The 20,514-nt window shown below is 37.3% G+C and overlaps 1 protein-coding gene across 1 annotated transcript in view; it reads left to right on the forward strand.

The window, feature by feature from the left end:
* Positions 1 to 20,514, forward strand: part of KLF8 (KLF transcription factor 8) — a 75,529-nt gene that overhangs the window by 11,150 nt on the left and 43,865 nt on the right. The window contains exon 3 of the mRNA XM_027096782.1: positions 11,550 to 11,623. Coding sequence (XP_026952583.1) covers positions 11,550 to 11,623 — 74 coding nt within the window. The remainder of the gene's footprint in view (positions 1 to 11,549; positions 11,624 to 20,514) is intronic.

The raw sequence follows: 20,514 nt of genomic DNA on the forward strand, positions 1-20,514 counted from the left end.
GAAGCAGGAAACATCTCGAATAAACAACCTAACCTTGCACCTCAAGCAATTAGAGAAAGAAGAACAAAAAAACCCCAAAGCTAGCAGAAGGAAAGAAATCATAAAAATCAGATCAGAAATAAATGAAAAAGAAATGAAGGAAACAATAGCAAAGATCAATAAAACTAAAAGCTGGTTCTTTGAGAAGATAAACAAAATAGATAAACCACTAGCCAGACTCATCAAGAAAAAAAGGGAGAAGACTCAAATCAATAGAATTAGAAATGAAAAAGGAGAGGTAACAACTGACACTGCAGAGATAAAAGAGATCATGAGAGATTACTACAAGCACCTCTATGCAAATAAAATGGACAATCTGGAAGAAATGGACAAATTCTTAGAAATGCACAACCTGCCAAGACTGAATCAGGAAGAAATAGAAAATATGAACAGACAAATCACAAGCACTGAAATTGAAACTGTGATTAAAAATCTTCCAACAAAGAAAAGCCCAGGACCAGATGGCTTCACAGGCAAATTCTATCAAACATTTAGAGAAGAGCTAACACCTATTCTTCTCAAACTCTTCCAAAATATAGCAGAGGGAGGACCACTCCCTAACTCCTTCTACGAGGCCACCATCACCTTGATACCAAAACCAGACAAGGATGTCACAAAGAAAGAAAACTACAGGCCAATATCACTGATGAACATAGATGCAAAAATCCTCAACAAAATACTAGCAAACAGAATCCAACAGCACATTAAAAGGATCATACACCATGATCAAGTGGGGTTTATTCCAGGAATGCAAGGATTCTTCAATATACGCAAATCTATCAATGTGATAAACCATATTAACAAATTGAAGGAGAAAAACCATATGATCATCTCAATAGATGCAGAGAAAGCTTTTGACAAAATTCAACACCCATTTATGATAAAAACCCTGCAGAAAGTAGGCATAGAGGGAACTTTCCTCAACATAATAAAGGCTATATATGACAAGCCCACAGCAAACATCATCCTCAATGGTGAAAAACTGAAAGCATTTCCACTAAGATCAGGAACAAGACAAGGTTGCCCATTCTCACCACTATTATTCAACATTATTTTGGAAGTTTTAGCCACAGCAATCAGAGAAGAAAAGGAAATAAAAGGAATCCAAATTGGAAAAGAAGAAGTAAAGCTGTCACTGTTTGCAGATGACATGATCCTATACATAGAGAACCCTAAAGATGCTACCAGAAAACTACTAGAGCTAATCAATGAATTTGGTAAAGTGGCAGGATACAAAATTAATGCACAGAAATCTCTGGCATTCCTATATACTAATGATGAAAAATCTGAAAGTGAAATCAAGAAAACACTCCCATTTACCATTGCAACAAAAAGAATAAAATATCTAGGAATAAACCTACCTAAGGAGACAAAAGACCTGTATGCAGAAAATTATAAGACACTAATGAAAGAAATTAAAGATGATATAAATAGATGGAGAGATATACCATGTTCTTGGATTGGAAGAATCAACATTGTGAAAATGACTCTACTACCCAAAGCAATCTATAGATTCAATGCAATCCCTATCAAACTACCACTGGCATTTTTCACAGAACTAGAACAAAAAATTTCACAATTTGTATGGAAACACAAAAGACCCCGAATAGCCAAAGCAATCTTGAGAACGAAAGAAGGAACTGGAGGAATCAGGCTCCCTGACTTCAGACTATACTACAAAGCTACAGTCATCAAGACGGTATGGTACTGGCACAAAAACAGAAAGATAGATCAATGGAACAGGATAGAAAGCCCAGAGATAAACCCATGCACATATGGACAACTTATCTTTGATAAAGGTGGCAGTAATGTACAATGGAGAAAGGACAGCCTCTTCAATAAGTGGTGCTGGGAAAACTGGACAGGTACATGTAAAAGTATGAGATTAGATCACTCCCTAACACCATACACAAAAATAAGCTCAAAATGGATTAAAGACCTAAATGTAAGGCCAGAAACTATCAAACTCTTAGAGGAAAACATAGGCAGAACACTCTATGACATAAATCAAAGCAAGATCCTTTCTGACCCACCTCCTAGAGTAATGGAAATAAAAACAAAAATAAACAAATGGAACCTAATGAAACTTCAAAGCTTTTGCACAGCAAAGAAAAGCACAAACAAGACAAAAAGACAACCCTCAGAATGGGAGAAAATATTTGCAAATGAAGCAACCGACAAAGGATTAATCTCCAAAATTTACAAGCAGCTCATGCAGCTCAATAACAAGAAAACAAACAACCCAATCCAAAAATGGGCAGAAGACCTAAATAGACATTTCTCCAAAGAAGATATACAGACTGCCAACAAACACATGAAAGAATGCTCAACATCATTAATCATTAGAGAAATGCAAATCAAAACTACAATGAGATATCATCTCACACCAGTCAGAATGGCCATCATCAAAAAATCTAGAAACAATAAATGCTGGAGAGGGTGTGGAGAAAAGGGAACACTCTTGCACTGCTGGTGGGAATGTGAATTGGTACAGCCACTATGGAGAACAGTATGGAGGTTCCTTAAAAAACTACAAATAGAACTACCATATGACCCAGCAATCCCACTACTGGGCATATACCCTGAGGAAACCAAAATTCAAAAAGAGTCATGTACCAAAATGTTCATTGCAGCTCTATTTACAATAGCCCGGAGATGGAAACAACCTAAGTGCCCGTCATCGGATGAATGGATAAAGAAGATGTGGCACATATATACAATGGAATATTACTCAGCCATAAAAAGAAACGAAATAGAGCTATTTGTAATGAGGTGGATAGACCTAGAGTCTGTCATACAGAGTGAAGTAAGTCAGAAAGAAAAAGACAAATACCGTATGCTAACACATATATATGGAATTTAAGAAAAAAATGTCATGAAGAACCTAGGGGTAAAGCAGGAATAAAGACGCAGACCTCTTAGAGAACGGACTTGAGGTTATGGGGAGGGGGAAGGGTGAGCTGTGACAGGGCGAGAGAGAGTCATGGGCATATACACACTAACAAACGCAGTAAGGTAGATAGCTAGTGGGAAGCAGCCGCATGGCACAGGGATATTGGCTCGGTGCTTTGTGACAGCCTGGAGGGGTGGGATGGGGAGGGTGGGAGGGAGGGAGACGCAACAGGGAAGACATATGGGAACATATGTTTATGTATGACTGATTCACTTTGTTATAAAGCAGAAACTAACACACCATTGTAAAGCAATTATACCCCAATAAAGATGTTAAAAAAAAAAAAAAAAAAAGAGAAAGTCTCTGCCCTTAAGCACTGTACTAAGCATGGGCAAAGACCACTGTGTTGTACATTCTTTTTGGTTGCTGGAGTGGCACCATGTTTAATTTGTTGGAGGAGACTGTTGCATGAAACAATAGTATAAAGTAATGAAGTGGATTGCATGAGATTTTACATGATGGTGCAGAGCAGTGAGCTTGTATTGCTGTGGCTTTTTGTCCTTTTTCTAAACCAATGCCTCAGTGCCAAGCTGGAGCTCTGTATTCCTAGAGGTTTTGTCTGATGATTAACATCACAGTTAGTGGGAATCTTTTAATATTCTTTTCAGATGTTCAATAGTAGAGCATACTGCTAATGTATAAAAAATATCCAGTATTATTATTTTCAACATCATCAAACTATTTCAAAGTGCAGGATAGTAGCAATTACTTTAAGGGAGAAAAAGAGTGTTGCTATCAGACATCATCCCTGGATTCAAATCCCAGTAATTTACCAGCTATGTGACCTTGAGATTACTTAATTTTTCTGAGTCTGTATTTATTCATGTGCATAATGGAATCAACAGTAGTACCTACCTCACAGAGATTGTGAAAATTAAATATGTCCCTTTGGAAATGCCATGGGAATGAAATGATATCTGGGATTTGCCTAAAAGTAGCCATTGAGGTGGAGGAGTGAGTTGGGAGTACAAATGAAACAAGATTTTCCATGAGCTGAAAATCACTGAAACTGGGAATAGGTGGGAACAGGTACATGGGATTCATCTTTACTTTTGTCCACATTTGTGATCATACAAAATAAAAAGTTTTTTTTTTAATGCTGTAGGAGTGAACTCAATTTTGCCTAATGGTTTGTGGAGAAATTAATTGTCTTTCTTGATATCAGCTTCACAGATTAAGCAGAAACTTGGAAAACTATAGCTCTTTCATAGATGTCCTCTGTCGTATATCATAGAGTATTATGGAAGAGATCTGAAAAGGGCTAAGTAGTTTACTCAAAATGACATTCCTAGATAACAGTGAACTAGAACCCAGGTCTCCAGCTCCTAGGTAAAAGATTTTCCCATTGTTCATGCTGCTTTCTTTAACTATAGCACTTTTAACATAAGTTCTATCAGTTTCTTGCATGTAAGATTATTTTTAAAAAATAAATTTACCTGTTTGATGGAAGACAACGGAACTAGTTCTAGAAATCTGAGGTTAATTTATACAATACTTTTAAATCTGTTCTTTCAGTTGATCCTCTCAATGATCCTGTGAGGTTCACAGTGACCTTGTGAGCAAGAATTATTTCTACTGTCTGTATTAAGTGATGGGACTTGTCCAAAGTTATTCAACAATTTGGTAATTAAACTAGAACTAAAACTCAGGCCTGGAGTTCATTGAACCTCAAATCCACTAGTTTTAGACATTTATAATAATTCCCTTTAGATTTCTTCTTTTCCAGAATCAAGAATCTTAATCTCTAGCACATTCCAGGGTGATTTTTCTTTCATGCATATTTGGGTTTCTCTGTGGAAAAGAAAGTGGAGCTTAACATCAGCATCTGGGGGGAATGAAAGTGGCTGAAAGCACTGGAAGGCTTGCAGGTGATCCTGTAGATCATGAACTCATGTGAGAATGGAGATAAACATATAAAAATTCATAAGATTAGGTATTGTTATTGTGAGTGGTTTGGATCTTTAAAATGTGACTGTATGTATTGTACATATTTTTATGTACTTTAGTTTTGGATTTTCTGACAAAAGTATTCCTAAAAACTTATATGGAGATTTCACATTTACACCTTATAAAGAAATTTTATATGTGTTATCACGATGGTCTTCATAACAACCCTCTGAGGGGTAGGGCCAAGCTAATATATCTCTATTTTGCAGATGAGAAAACTGAGGCATGGAAAAGTCAAATGGCTTGCCCAAAGTCATACAGCTCTTTTCTGGTGTTTCTTATCACCTTATCTTTTTATTACCTCACATTACTTCACTGCTTCAAGCTTAGCGGGCTATTGTAGTAATGATGCAATACTGTTTCTTTCTTTCACGTGGTATGTGCTGTCAGTCTTCAGTTTTTTTGTGGTAATATGTTATTTCCTCTTAAATTCATGTTGTTGTTTTTTTTAAACATTTCAGTTGCCCCTACTGAAATCTCGCTCAGGAAAGCTGAGAAAACAAGCTGCAGGCATTTCTTGTCTTGGAGCCACTTCTGAGTACCTGCTCTGGTGGTGATTCCTATACTTTGGACTAAGTACCTCAGACACCCTCCATATTTTGTGTATGTTGAGTCTCTTGAATAGAAAACTCATAGTGAGCTACCTGCTGAGATGCCACAAGTGGAGATTCTTTGAGTTTGGGTTGTCCAGTCGTTCCTATGGTGATAGGTATGACCCTGTTTGGAAGAAATGAGAGAAAATGGAGGATCTTGCAATCCCCTTTTATTAAGTATTTATTTTTCTAGCAACCATTTACCCCCCCCCATTATGTAATCTTCAAGCAGAGGTTGGGAGATCTCACTGGCACCCAGGTCATGGAGCATTATAGCTTCATTATAGCTCTAGACTGCTGAGGTTCATATTTCAGTTCTACCATTTACTAGCTGGGTGATTTGGGGATAAGCTACCTCATCTCTCTGTCTCAGTTTCCTCATTTTAAAAATGGGGAAATAATGTGCCCATTCCTAGAATTATGAGGATTAAATGAGCTAATATAAGTATTTGTTCTTTTAGCCGCACTGTACCTAGCACATAGTAAGTACTCAGTGACTGTTGGTAATTATTGTTCTTTTATCACCGTTCTATTGTTAATGTCATGCTCAGAGTAGCCTCAATCTTGAAGGTTTTCCCAGAGACCCATTGTAAAACTCTCTATTCCCCTGGAAGTTATATAATTAAACTGTCTGAAAATATATGTGTATCTAGTTGTCCTTTAGTTACCTTTTTCTAATATAAAAGACATAAGAAATACTATTTTAAAAATACCTGGGACTTCCCGGGTGGCACAGTGGTTGAGAGTTCACCTGCTGATGCAGGGGACACGGGTTCGTGCCCCGGTCCGGGAAGATCCCGCATGCCGCGGAGCCGCTAGGCCTGAGAGCCATGGCTGCTGAGCCTGCGCGTCTGGAGCCTATGCTCCGCAATGGGAGAGGCCATGACAGTGAGAGGCCCGCATACCAAAAAATAAAAATAAATAAATAAAAATTAAAAATAAAAAAAATAAAAATACCTATAATCTCAAAACCCTAAAACATTGATTTTCATTTTTCAAGTAATTCCAGAATTTCTTATGGGTCAGAGGCTGAAAGTGCATGATTTCTCAAGATCTTCCAAAATAATTGACTTGTTGTCCTTAAACTTGTTTTTCTTTTAGCAAGCAGTTTTCTAGAAATAAGGTGCTCACCAGATTTGGGATATTAGAAAGTATTTTAGGAGCACTGTAATTTGAGTTAGAGGATAAGAGTTCCGGTTCTGACTCCATCACTGCTAAAATATGTGACCTTGGTCCTCCAAATTCATTATCTGTAAAATGGGAATGATATATGAAAGCTGTCCATTTCCCTATTGTAAAGCTATGTAGATGCACATGAGGGATTATTATTTGTATTGTCAACATGCTCTGTCTTGTTAAGTACTAGGTACCTTCATAGGTCAGTGTCAGGATTCCCAAAGCTTTGTTTTCTTTTGTATTGATAGTTGTAGGCTCCAGTCACTCTGCTCTGCTTCCCTCCTTATAGGCTTAACTTCTCACTTCATCCCTAGACACTTTTTTCCTCCTCAGTGCTGGCCAAAGAGTGGGATGTGTTCTTACTAGTCAGTCACCTGCTCCTGTCCCTTGGAGGCACTGTTCACTTTCATAAAACAAGCAGATCACTGTGGAAAACAGTGGGTAACAAAATAAACTTCGAACATGACAAAGGTAGTATAATCTTATGAAATTTCTATGGTCATGGTCCCTGAAGCATCGTTTGTGAGGTTCTACATATATGAGATGTTGACCTGCTGTGGATAGGGCTCAGTCCTCCTCGCTCTCGCCTCCTTTATTTCCTCCTCCAGTACTCCCTTCCTTAGAAGAAGGACCAAAAAGTCCAGCTTCTAGACCTTTTCTGGGTTTTTTTGGCAGTGCCACTCGGCACGTGGGATCTTAGTTCCCCAACCAGGGATTGAACCCCGTGGCCCCACTACCACCACCGCCCTGCAATGGAAGCACGGAGGCTTAACCACTAGACTGCCAGGAAAGTCCAAGAAAGTCCAGCTTCTAGACACAAAGGCTTGAAAAGCCAATTCAAGCAGAATAATGGTTATTATCTTAAGTAGGTAACTTGCATTTCTGAAGCTCTCCTGCCTGTGTGATTCACATCTCAGTGGCCCAGGACATACCCTAACCCCGTTTGGGTATTTCCTGACCAATTATCTCACAGTTTCTGAGCAGCTGTCTAGTCTCAGACACTTAGAATAGCAACTCCAACTCTAGAGAAAAGCGAAAGGTTTATAAAGCCCTTTAAAAAAATCCCTGAACTTTCTTTAACTGTTCTGTAAGCCCTAATTTCCTTCTGTTTTACATTTTGTCTGGCAAAATATTAAAGTAAACATTTTTTTAAAAAAAAGAGAAGCTTATACACCTTCCTGATAGCTTTCCCTTTACTCATTTTTTACCAACATTTAAAGTGTTATCCTGGGTTATCTAATGGCTATTCCATTTGGCTGTTCTATGGAGAGTACGTTAACCAGAAATGGCTGAGACATTCCTGATTGTCAGCTATCCTCCTTGTGCAATTTGACTAAAATATTTGTGATATGGGTGGGACAAAAAGTATTTTTCAGACTCCTTGATTATTGCTATTAAATAATATTATTTTATATTATAATATTTTGCCATTAAATAACCACTCTTATTCCCATGATCATTCATTCACTGGACATTAGCACATTGTATAGAGGAAGTACTCTGCTAAAAGAAAGGGATACAGAGAAGAACAAGACGAGGTAACTATTGTGGGGCTCACCTTATGGTAAGGGAAACAGACAATGCCTGTGTGCCAGGTACTGTTTTAAACATTTGAACACATATTAAATTGATAAATCCTATGAGCTGGTACTATTATTATTCCCATTTTACAGTTAAGGGAACAAAGGAAAACTTGCCCAAAGTCTTATTGTTAAGAAGTTGCAGAACCAGGATATGACCCTAGGCAATGTGATATATGGACTAGAAGGGGAAGTGGCTGCAAGTTGAAGGTCTAGGTTTAAGAGATACTTCTGAAGTAGAATTTATGCTGCTGATAACCAATTGGCTGGAGATGGAGAGAGAAGGGTCAAAGGTGACTGACCCTCAGTCACTGAGACTGAGAATGTGTTGATAGTGGTGCTAAACAATTTAGATTGTAAATATAGGAGGTGGAGAAGGTTTGTAAGCACGTTGAGTATAAACAACCTGTCTGATTCCTAGGAGCTATTCTTCTGGGCCAGAGAGAAAGAGAGATTCTGGCCATCAACAATAATAATTGTGGTGATGATAACAATAGCTAATTATATTGAAAACTTTTTATATGCCAAGAACTATTTTAAGTGAGTTTACATGTACTAATCCATAGAATCCTTACATTTACCCTATGAAATCAATGTCATTTCCCCTACCTCTACTCAGGTAGAGAAACTGAGGTTCACAGGGGCTAAACATCTTGTCAAAGTCACTCTGCTTCCTCAACCCTGTTGTTTCATAATCCATAGGAATTGAGGAAGACCAGATAGAAGAGGGCTCTTTTTTTTTTTTAACATCTTTATTGGGGTATAATTGCTTTACAATGGTGTGTTAGTTTCTGCTTTATAACAAAGTGAATCAGTCATACATAAACATATGTTCCCATAGAAGAGGGCTCTTGTAAGTGAGGGCTCTTGTAAGTTGTCCTGGCTAGAAATAACAAGGCTTAGTTGAACCCACGTCCCCTGCATTGGAACCACCAAGTTAACCAAGTTAACCACTGAACCACCACCAGGGAAGTCCCCTCCCCTCCTTCTTAAAATCAGAAAAGGCTGCCCTCTCTGGCATCTCATACTTCACAGTTAATTACACTTCAAACATCTCTCATACATAACCTCTCTAATTTTCTTTTATTCTTTCCCACTCTTGTCCAACTCCTGTACTTGAGAAAACACACTTCATTTTCCTTTTCTGTCATTCATCAAAAACTTTCAGAAATGTATTGAACACCTACCATGTGCCAGACACTATTCTAAGCCCTTGAAATACATCACTGAAAAAACAATCAAAGATGAAAATCTCTGACTTCAAAGAGCTTACAGTCTAATGGAAATTAGAGTTTTCTGCATCTGACTTCTAGTGTGCTTATGCCTTACTATGCTTCTTCCTTCATTAACCCCAACCCCTACCCCTAAAAAGGCTTCATAGAAGCCTTAGGACTCTGCAGAGAACAATTTTAAATCTTTTAATTTTAAGTTGAGGCTTAGAAAAAAAATGCCTTGACAAAGATTATAAGATATAATTCCTGGGCATCTAACTCCCGGGTCAGTGCTCTCTGCTATACTTGCTGACTCTCCATGTCTGGTTGACCCAGATCTAAAACTGATAACAATGTGCCTAGTATAAACTCTGACACATAGTAATATGCATAAATATTTAGTGAATGATGAATGTATATGTGAGCAGTTCTACTCATATACTTAGATCGAAGAAAAGAAATTGTGTTTTGAGATAAAATTGGAGATATTTTAGAGTGTCAGAATTCTGCAAATTCTTTGATTGTGGCTCAGAAATTTTCCTCATAATCTTAATAGCAGATTCATTGTGTGTTATTGCCTATCTCATTAGAACTGGTTTCCTCATTTCCTGACAGTTAATAAATAAAGGAGTTATTTATAAGTTTATCTTTTACTTTTTTGTGTGACTGTATTATAATTTGTATCCTTGCAGGTTGTTCATTTGCTGTATTTTAACTGCATTAGGTCTTAAAAAGGATATTGTGAAGTGACCTGTAAAATGAACATTTCTATGGGTAAATGTAGTTGACATCCAAAACAATTAACTGATTTATGGACTGTCTTTTGAAATGCAACCAAGTCATAAATGAGGAAACTAATTGTAATTGACTTGGAGACAGTGTAATCTGAAATCTGACCAATTAAGTCAAAAGCAAGCTATGAATTCATCTTTCTTACCCAATGTTTTCGTCTCTGATGAATGTAGATAAATCAAAGGAAATCTGGTTGAAGAGGTGCTGGTAGGTACTAATGATGGAAATGATTGTGATGGTGTAGGGCAGCTGAATGAAGCCACCAAGTGTTTACTTTCATAAGAGGAAAAAGTAAACACTTGGTGGCTTCATTCAACTGCTCTATGCCATCACAATCATTTCCTTAACTTGGGATTTCTGGTTTTCTTTAATTAACAGTAATCTTTTGATGTTCCAACTACCTGCCCTTTGTTGCAAAGCTCCTATATATCCTAGCTCCTCCCTCACCTCCTCAGAGCAGTTCTCTCAGGGTTACTTGAGATGCTGCCTCCTGGGCTTGAAGTTCTAAAATTTCCTGCCAAATAAAGCGTAACTCTCAACTTTTAGGTTGTGAGTATTGTTTTAGTTGACTATATATATATATATATATATATATATATATATATATATATATATGGATAGAGAGAGAGAGAGAGAACTGAATCACTATGCTGTACACCTGAAACTAACATGACATTGTAAATGAACTATACTTCAATTAAAAAAACACTAAAAAACAGAAAATAAAAACAAAATAAAAAAGAGGAAAAAGTATCTAAAAAGGAAATTAAAAATTGCTTATATTAACCCCACTTGGCTTGTATGTTTAAGAGAAGTAGGAAGATAAAATGTTTCTTTAGAGAGATTCAGCGCTGATGTGTAAGCAAGTTCATTAGGGTAAATATCCACACAGGAGCATGGAACTCTTTAGAATGAGAACTAGGCCAGGAAGGGGAGGATTCTGGAAACTATGTAGCTATGATGATATTCCTGTGAAGGTAGTACTAGTTGGACAGGTTGGAAGAAACAGATTCACGTGCATACAGGATGTGAGGGGAGTAGGCAGCTAGTATTGCTGGGGACCAGTCAGAGCTATCTTGGTGAGTAGAATATGTAAATTAGAGTGTTGTCCAAATACTGACTTCTCAGTATCTAGTAAGTCCTGAAAAATAATGTTCATAGAATACAAACAGGAGTAACCAGGCGTAAATGGCATACTGTATGCGTATAGTGGGTTAGATTTTATTTTTAAATTATCTTTCCCTTGATTCTTTTCCAGATATGGATCAACTCATAAACAACTTGGAGGTCCAACTTAATTCAGAAGGTGGCTCAAAGCATATATTCAAACAGGTCAGTTATCAAGAAAATGAGATACTAATATTGAGCCATAATAGTGTTGAGTATCTGGTAATTGTCATAGAGCTGAAGCTCATTTTTCTTTCTAACAACATGTTGGGAGCTGAGAAGGGGTGAATGAAGGGAGGTGTCCAGGAGGTACCTGGATGCCTGGGTTTCTGGTTCAAATAGGGAGTAAATCTGGCGTAAAAGAAGCATAGCCTTTGGGATCAAGGCTATAGGGACAAGATTAGACACTTCATAGACAACAGCAGTCATTTATCTAGCACTAGTTCATATTTGGGGCACTCTGAAGACTAAATGCAATGTCTTATTTAATCCTCACAATAACTGTTGGGTAGTGTGTTAGGGATCTCCAGATAAACAGAACCACCAGAATGTGTATTTCTCAATTTCTCTCTATCTATAGATATACATAAAATATGTATCTATCTATATCTATCTACTGTATCTATATCTATCTGTCTATATATATAATTAATATATATATTATATAAATATATATCTTTACATATAAAATAAAAATATATCTATATCTATAGATCTATCCAAATATATCTATCTACCTATCTATAAAGAATGTTTAAATATTTATTTTATTGAAGTATAGTTGATTTACAATGCTGTATTAATTTCTACTGTACAGCGAAGTGATTCAGTTATACATACATATATATATATATATATATATATATATATATATATATATATACACATTCTTTTTCATATTCTTTTCCATTATGGTTTATCACAGGATACTGAATATAGTTCCCTGTGCTATACAGTCTTTGTTGTTTATTCCTTCTATATATAAAAGTTTCCATCTGCTAATCCCAAACTCCCAATCCATCCCTCCCCCACCCTCTCCCCCTTAGCAACCACAAGTCTGTTCTCTATGTCCCAGATATATGCCCAGGAGTGGGATTGCAGGATCATACGGCAACTCTATTTTTAGTTTTTTTGAGGAACCTCCATACTGTTTTCCATAGTGACTGCATCAGTTTACACTCCCACCAACAATGTAGGAGGGTTCCCTTTTCTCTACACCCCAGAGAGAGAAAGATTTTAAGAAATTGGGCTCACATGATTATGGAATCCTAGTGTATCCAAAATCTGATGGGGTAGGCTGCCGAGCTGGAGAGCCATAGAAGTTTTACAGTTCTAGTCCAAAGGCAGACTGTTGGAAGAATTTGTTCTTCCTTGGAGATCAGTCTTTGTTTATTGAAGCCTTCAAGTGATTGGATGAGGCCAACCCACATTATGGAGGGTAATCTGCTTTATTCAAAATTCAATGATTTAAACGTTAATCTCACCCAAAAAAACTTCTTCACAGAAACATTCAGAATAATGTTTGACCAAATATCTGGGCACCTGGCCCAGCCAAGTTGACACATAAAATTAACCATCACAGATATGTATTCTTAATGTTCCCATTTTACAGATAAGAAAGTTGTGACCTTGGGCATTCCCGAACAAGGATTCAAAACAGATTACCTGGTTTTTACAGCTAAGCACTCTGTGTTAGATGTTGAAGTCCCATCTTGCTCAGGGTTGAGTTCTAATGTTATTGCATAAGTGAAAACCAAACACAGTCAAAATTATCCTTGAAAATCCCTTAAATTGCCTGTAAAATTGAGCATACAGTTTTGTGTATCCAGTACTGATCTGTTTCTTTACTTAAGTCACCAGATAAAGTATCTGGCTGACATTTAGGGGTCATATTTTAGAAAAAAAATGTTTTTAATCATTAAATGCTTTGCCTTTGGTGTACAATTGAATTTGTTTGTTACATGTGCATATGGATGAGATGCCCTTATACTGTTTTAATGACATTAAATCCAATGCAATGTCTTATTTACCTTACTTGTAGCTGTTGCCATTTAGGAACTATTAGCACGTCAAAAGTTGCTAATTATTGCAAAATTTCTGCTGGTTGCTGGTGCTTTGTTGTAGTAAATACTAAGAGGAAGCTGAGTATAAGTGTTAGATAAAAATCAATTAAACTTGTAATAAAAAAATTCAGTGAAATGTTGTCAAGCATGCATAGCTATCTCATTTTGAAATCTCAGTACACCTAAATACAATTCGAAAAATGTTTTTCCATGTGTTAAGTAGAGTAAGGTTCCAAAATTTGAGGTCACTTTGAAATTAGTGCAATGTATAGAAAATTCTGGATAGTAGATAATCTAAGCATTTTTTGTTTTGTTTGTTTCTTGCCATTTCCAAGATATCTTGTTTTTTAGTAAAGCTAGGGTACTTGTGGTACATGACCAGAAAACACTAACCATGTCCCAGGCCCAGAGCTTGTGTTCTATAACAGTACAATGCTGGCAACATCTTAGTGGGCAGAAGCCTCCTAGTTTGGTTCATTACATGATTTGTTTATGTCATGAGGTAGGATTGGTGGATGGATGTCTAGCTCAGTATACACATCCTGCTCTCACTTCTTTGAATTCCTACATCACCATACCATATAATGAATGAGTACTTGCTTGTCACCTGCCCTTTGTTTATGGTTTCTGATTATTTCCCAGAAGTAGGATTTCTTGGAAAAAATGTATGAGCATATTTAAGGTTCATATTGTATCATACATATCTTCCCCCCTCCAACTTAATATTGTTAACATTTTGGCACATATTTTCACATAGTTGAATATATTCTCTCTCTTTCTCTGCCTCTCTCTCTGTGATTCTCTCCCTCTCTCTCTCTCTTTCTCACTTATTACCTTTGAAAGTAACTTGCATCAAGAAACTTCAAGCCTAAATAATTCATCATGCATCACTTACAAATAATGACATTCTCCTACATAATTACATCAATACTAATATACCCAGGAAAATTAACAATGTTTCTATAATATTACATAAATGGGTCATTCATTTCTCAATGGTTCTCAGTGACACATTTTCCCATACCATTCTTTCTTTCTGGAATGTGTTTCATTCAGCCTGTTTAATTTACCAAATCCCACACTTTCTGTAGGACCCAAATTCTAATTTCATCTCTTCCATAAAAAACTTTCATTGATAACCCCAACTCTCACTAATCTCTAGTGCCCTGAACTCCTGGAATGCTAAATTATCTGTATCAGTCACTCATGTGGCTCTGCTTATTACTTGTTTTCTAATTGTCAAGAGCTTCATGTAAATATCTCATCTACACAGTGATATTCTTTGTCTCCCAAACTTCAGTTACTTGTGTACCACTTTCACAATTTCTGCCATATCCTTATCATCAATATTATTTACTTACTTAAAAAATTAGATCAGTAAAAATAAATACATACCTATATTAGTTTTGTCCTAAGCAGTCTGGAGAATTTTGGGTTTGATGTGGGGTATTAGTTTTCTAGGGCTGCCACAACAAATTACTGCAAATTGGGTGGCTAAAAACAACAGAAATTTACAGTTCTAGAGGCCAGAGGTTCAAAATCAAGGTGTTTTGAGTGCCTCAAACCATCCCAAGGCTCTAGGGAAGAATCCGTTCCTTGCCTTTTACACCTTCTGGTGGATGCAGATGTTCTTTGACTTGTGGCCTCAGCACTCCAATGTCTGCATGCTTCTTCATATTGATTTCTTATCTGAGTTTCTATGTGTGTCTCCTCTGTGTGTCTTTTTTTTTTTTACATCTTTATTGGAGTATAATTGCTTTACAATGGTGTGTTAGTTTCTGCTTTATAACAAAGTGAATCAGTTATACATATACATATGTTCCCATATCTCTTCCCTCTTGCGTCTTGCTCCCTCCCACCCTCCCTATCCCACCCCTCTAGGTGGTCACAAAGCACTGAGCTGATCTCCCTGTTCTATGCGGTTGCTTCCCACTAGCTATCTATTTTACGTTTGGTAGTGTATATATGTCCATGCCACTCTCTCACTTTGTCACAGCTTACCCTTCCCCCTCCTCATATCCTCAAGTCGGTTCTCTAGTAGGTCTGTGTCTTTATTCCTATCTTACCCCTAGGTTCTTCATGACAATTTTTTTCCTTAAATTCCACATATATGTTTTAGCATATGGTATTCGTCTTTCACTTTCTGACTTACTTCACTCTGTATGACAGACTCTAGGTCCATCCACCTCATTACAAATAGCTCAATTTCGTTTCTTTTTATGGCTGAGTAATATTCCATTGTATATATGTGCCACATCTTCTTTATCCATTCATCTGATGATGGACACTTAGGTTGTTTCCATCTCCTGGCTATTGTAAATAGAGCTGCAATGAACATTTTGGTACATGACTCTTTTTGAATTATGGTTTTCTCAGGGTATATGCCCAGTAGTGGGATTGCTGGGTCATATGGTAGTTCTATTTGTAGTTGTGTGTCTTTTATAAGGATATTTGTTATTGAATTTAGAGCCTGCCCAAATAATCCAGGAGAATCCCCTAATCTGGGGATTAGGACATGAACATATCTTTTGGGGGAACACCATTCAGCCCACTACAATTTGTTATGTATATACTTTTTCTAATATGTAATAAATAAATATATAACTATTTAAATAAAATAATTTATCTATGCACCAACCAAAAACAATCTTAGATGCTCTGAGGAAGAAAAAATGTTTCATCTTATTATCAAATACCTAATACACATATGCATACATGCATACATATGTATATACCTACATATATGCATTTCTGACCTCATTTTGCCTGGATGTAGCTGCTACTATGCTTGATACTTTTTCCCAGTCCCTTAGGATTGCCTACTTCATTAGTTTGTACAAATTGATTAATTCTTTTGTCTTATAGTGCTTCATTTCCTGATGCTATTGTGATGGTGGGAAGTAAAATTTGAATTCCCTCTAGGTTTAGATGAGGTCTAACTTTCTAATAATATCCAACTCCATCCACCTCTCCTTTCTCTAATACCCAAACACATGATGTCCTTATTGGAGAAGGACTGGAGATTCAGAGGGTTAAAGTGACTTTTTATTTAAACAATGAATGTGCACATATATGTGTATATGTGCATACATGTGTACCTGGGCATGAAAATGATTAGTCTAAACCCAGAGCAAAGCTAGAAGAGACCTGTATACAAGAGCAGCTTTCCTCTTTCTCTTTGGGACGAGCCTGAGCTTTATCTTTTTTTTTTTTTTTTTGGCTGCGTTGGGTCTTCGTTGCTGTGTGCAGGCTTTTCTCGGCGAGTGGGGGCCACTCTTCGTTGCGGAGCATGGGCTTCTCATTGTGGTGGCTTCTCTTGTTGTGAAGCATGGGCACTAGGCGCATGGGCTTCAGTAGTTGTGGCACGTGGGCTCAGTAGTTGTGTCTTGCGGGCTCTAGAGCACAAGCTTAGTAGTTGTGGCACACGGGCTTAGTTGCTCCGTGGCATGTGGAATCTTCCTGGACCAGGGCTCAAACCTGTGTCCCCTACCTTGGCAGGCGGATTCTTAACCACTGTGCCACCAGGGAAGCCCTCTGAGCTTTATCTTATTACCATCACAATACTCCTTCCTCTCCTTTCCACCTGCTGTGCTGTCTGGAGTATTTTATTCTTTCATTTTCTTTCTAGCCTTGCCTTCCCACTTTCAAGCTCTAAATCAGAGCTGTTTTAAGCAATGGATTTCCCTGACCCTCCACCTCCCAAGGCCTTTCTACCTATCTTCATCAAATGCTCAAGAGCTTAGTTAATTGTGAAATTAACCACCTTTTCTCTGGGTTTCTTTCTAGAATTGAAGGCAGTAGGTGCCTTTATCCAACCTCTGTGGTGATATATCAATAAATAACTCTTTTTTGTCAACTCAAATTGCCTTAAAGTCTGATTAGAATTCTGGACAATTGAGAGGAAGGACTGTGGAAATTAAAACTTCTCTGCAAATTACCCCCAAGTTTCTGTATTTTTCCCATACCTAAGCTCCTTCATATACTCAGAAATCTTTGAAAGCTGCAGCCTGAAGTTTTAAAATATCTAATGGGTAAAGTATTCTCTTTCTTTGAAGAGGGAGAGAGAGTTCTGTACTGACTGACGACAGAACACTTGAAACCTGAAGTCATCACACAATACTGAAAATTAAAAGAGTTGATTTAAAGAGAAAAATCTGATGACACAGCTTTAGATCAATCCTCAGATGAGCTTTCAAAGCTGTGGTAATTGTATTCAATGAAAAGTGGAATGGGGAGCCATCTTGAGCCATCTTAGTGAGAATTCTTAAAAATCTCTGAAAGTCTAGGGCTGAAAACATACTCACTTCTTATGTTATACCTTTTTCAGAACCTTCAAGTATAGTATGCTATGTAAAAGGAGAAGGTAAATCAGATAGTCTATGTTTTTCTTTAACCGTAAGGATAGCTATATTCAAAATATGAAAGAATTCAGACAGTATATTGAAATTCTTATTAAAATTACTTTGACCGTATTAAAAGAGAAATCTCAGTGCACACAAAAATCAGTCACTATAGTAATATAGATATGGAATGCTTATCCTATTATGTTTTCATGTCACAAAGCAAGAAATGGTAAGGTAAACCTTGAGAGCCGCTTTCAAGCACAGTCTGTTCTCTTGAGGGAGCATACATGCAGAATACAGTATTCACAAGCTGGAGAATCCTTGCTACAGGCTGGATTCACTTAGGCATAACAGGTACACTTGAAAGTGATATGGACAGAAGGAAATATGTGATGATATGCTTTGAGGAAGTTACCATTAAAACAATACAACCCAAACAACTGGTCTTCCAACATTTCTTTTAAAGTCATGTGGACCTAGAGTCTGTCATACAGAGTGAAGTAAGTCAGAAAGAGAAAAACAAATACTGTATGCTAACACATATATATGGAATCTAAGAAAAAAAAAGGTCATGAAGAACCTAGGGGTAAGACAGGAATAAAGACACAGACCTACTAGAGAATGGACTTGAGGATATGGGGAGGGGGAAGGGTAAGCTGTGACAAAGTGAGAGAGTGGCATGGACATATATACACTACCAAACGTAAAATAGATAGCTAGTGGGAAGCAGCCGCATAGCACAGGGAGATCAGCTCAGTGCTTTGTGACCACCTAGAGGGGTGGGATAGGGCAGGTGGGAGGGAGCAAGACGCAAGAGGGAAGAGATATGGGAACATATATATACGAATAACTGATTCACTTTGTTATAAAGCAGAAACTAACATACCATTGTAAAGCAATTGTACTCCAATAAAGATGTTTAAAAAAATATAAAGTCCTGTGATGATGGCAGAAGAAGAGTAATGACTGAAGCCCTATTGTGGACAGGGTTTTTGTTAGACCACAGGGCAGACTTGGTCTACAGAAGGACAACTCATGATGGTTTGCTGAAGCAAGACCCTGCAACATCTTATCTCGTCAAGGCAATAAGAATAGCCTATATGTTCTTCAAGTTCTATACATTCATCAGTCAGTTTCCATTTTGGATTTTCCTGAATAATATGTTTGTCAATATAATGAATAACTGTGGACTGAGTACTAGCTAATCACAAGGCCTTGAACCCATGACATTATTCCGGGCAGCACTCAAGGTCTAGGAGATGGCCTCTATTTAGCAAAAGATAGTGAGGTTGCCAAAGTAATCTCCATTTTATATTTAACATTCAGAACTTCAGCTTCCTTAGGTTTCTGGGACTAAAGCCGAGAGTCCAGAAAGTCCCTGAAAATTTAACTAGATCTTTCCTTAATGTATACTGGCAGACTGTTTATTTCTATATCTGCACCCACAGTCTATATACTTCTAGAAAAACAATATTATACCTAACCTCTTCTTTTGTTTTTGTTTTTTGTTTTGTTTTGTTTTTTTGGCCATGCCCCACTGCTTGCTGGATCTTAGTTCCCTGACCAGGGATTGAAGCCAGGCCACAGCAGTGAAAGCCCCAAGTCCTAAACACTGGACCACCAGGGAATTCCCAACCGAACCTCTTCTTATGCTTTCTGTTGTAACTCTATTTCTCAGTGTTATCAGGATAATCTCTGTTATCCCAGATATTCCTGGGAGTCTGCCTCTTTAATCTGGGAAGGGAGCTAGTTAGGTGAAGGGACAAGTAGGAAATATGGGAAAAATAGGAGCTTAAGTTTATATGAGGGATTCAGAGGAGAAGGAATTTTTAAGCTCAGCACAGCCATTCTTGACAACTTCTCCACATCCTCCCCCTCCCCACCAACAGAAGTCTACTGCTCACCTTACCTGGATGGAGTGAATCCACCCATGAAGGATGGATTACATTAGAAGTATGTCAAACAGTGGGACAAATCACAGAAGACATGTCTTAGAGGGGCAGATTAAAGCAATATGTGGACCACAAACAAGGCGTGAGTTGGGATGAGGTCTTGTAAATCGAGAAACCAAAAATATCATAGCATAGCAGAGGGAGAAAGCAGATGGCTGTCTTGCTAAATTCTGTGAGTAAAACGTGGATACTTCTTGGTGCGTTTATTCATGCTCAGCATGCTCTAAGGGTATTTTAAAGAAAGTCAGAACAAGAGAACACTGCCTATTCTTGCCCGTCATCATTCTCTGAGTTTAGGCCCATATTATCTTTCATCTAAAATTTTTAAATCATAACCATAATACCACTCGATAATGATATTGTGGATAATGATATTATGGATTAAGTACTTTAAAAATTACCAATAATTCTTTAATATCATCAAATATGCAGTTAATATTCAAATTTATCCAATTGTCTCATAAATGTCTTACCAAGATTTTTCCTTATGCTTCCATTTTGACCTCTTTAAATCCTGTCTTATTCCTTCTTTAATCTATCCTTCATTAAGGAGCTAGTTAAATATCACAGAAATAGCTCTGCCCATGTCACTCCCCTCCTCAAAACAATTTTCTTTTATCTCACCCAGCCTTTCCTTGAAATTCACTTTCCCTCATATTCCAAAAATAAAGCATAGTCATATTTTGTGTAAGGGCTGC

The sequence above is a fragment of the Aethalodelphis obliquidens genome, unplaced genomic scaffold (genome assembly GCF_003676395.1).
Source record: "Aethalodelphis obliquidens isolate GAN/ISIS:26980383/991018 unplaced genomic scaffold, ASM367639v1 scaffold108, whole genome shotgun sequence".
NCBI classification, from domain to species: Eukaryota; Metazoa; Chordata; class Mammalia; order Artiodactyla; family Delphinidae; genus Aethalodelphis; species Aethalodelphis obliquidens.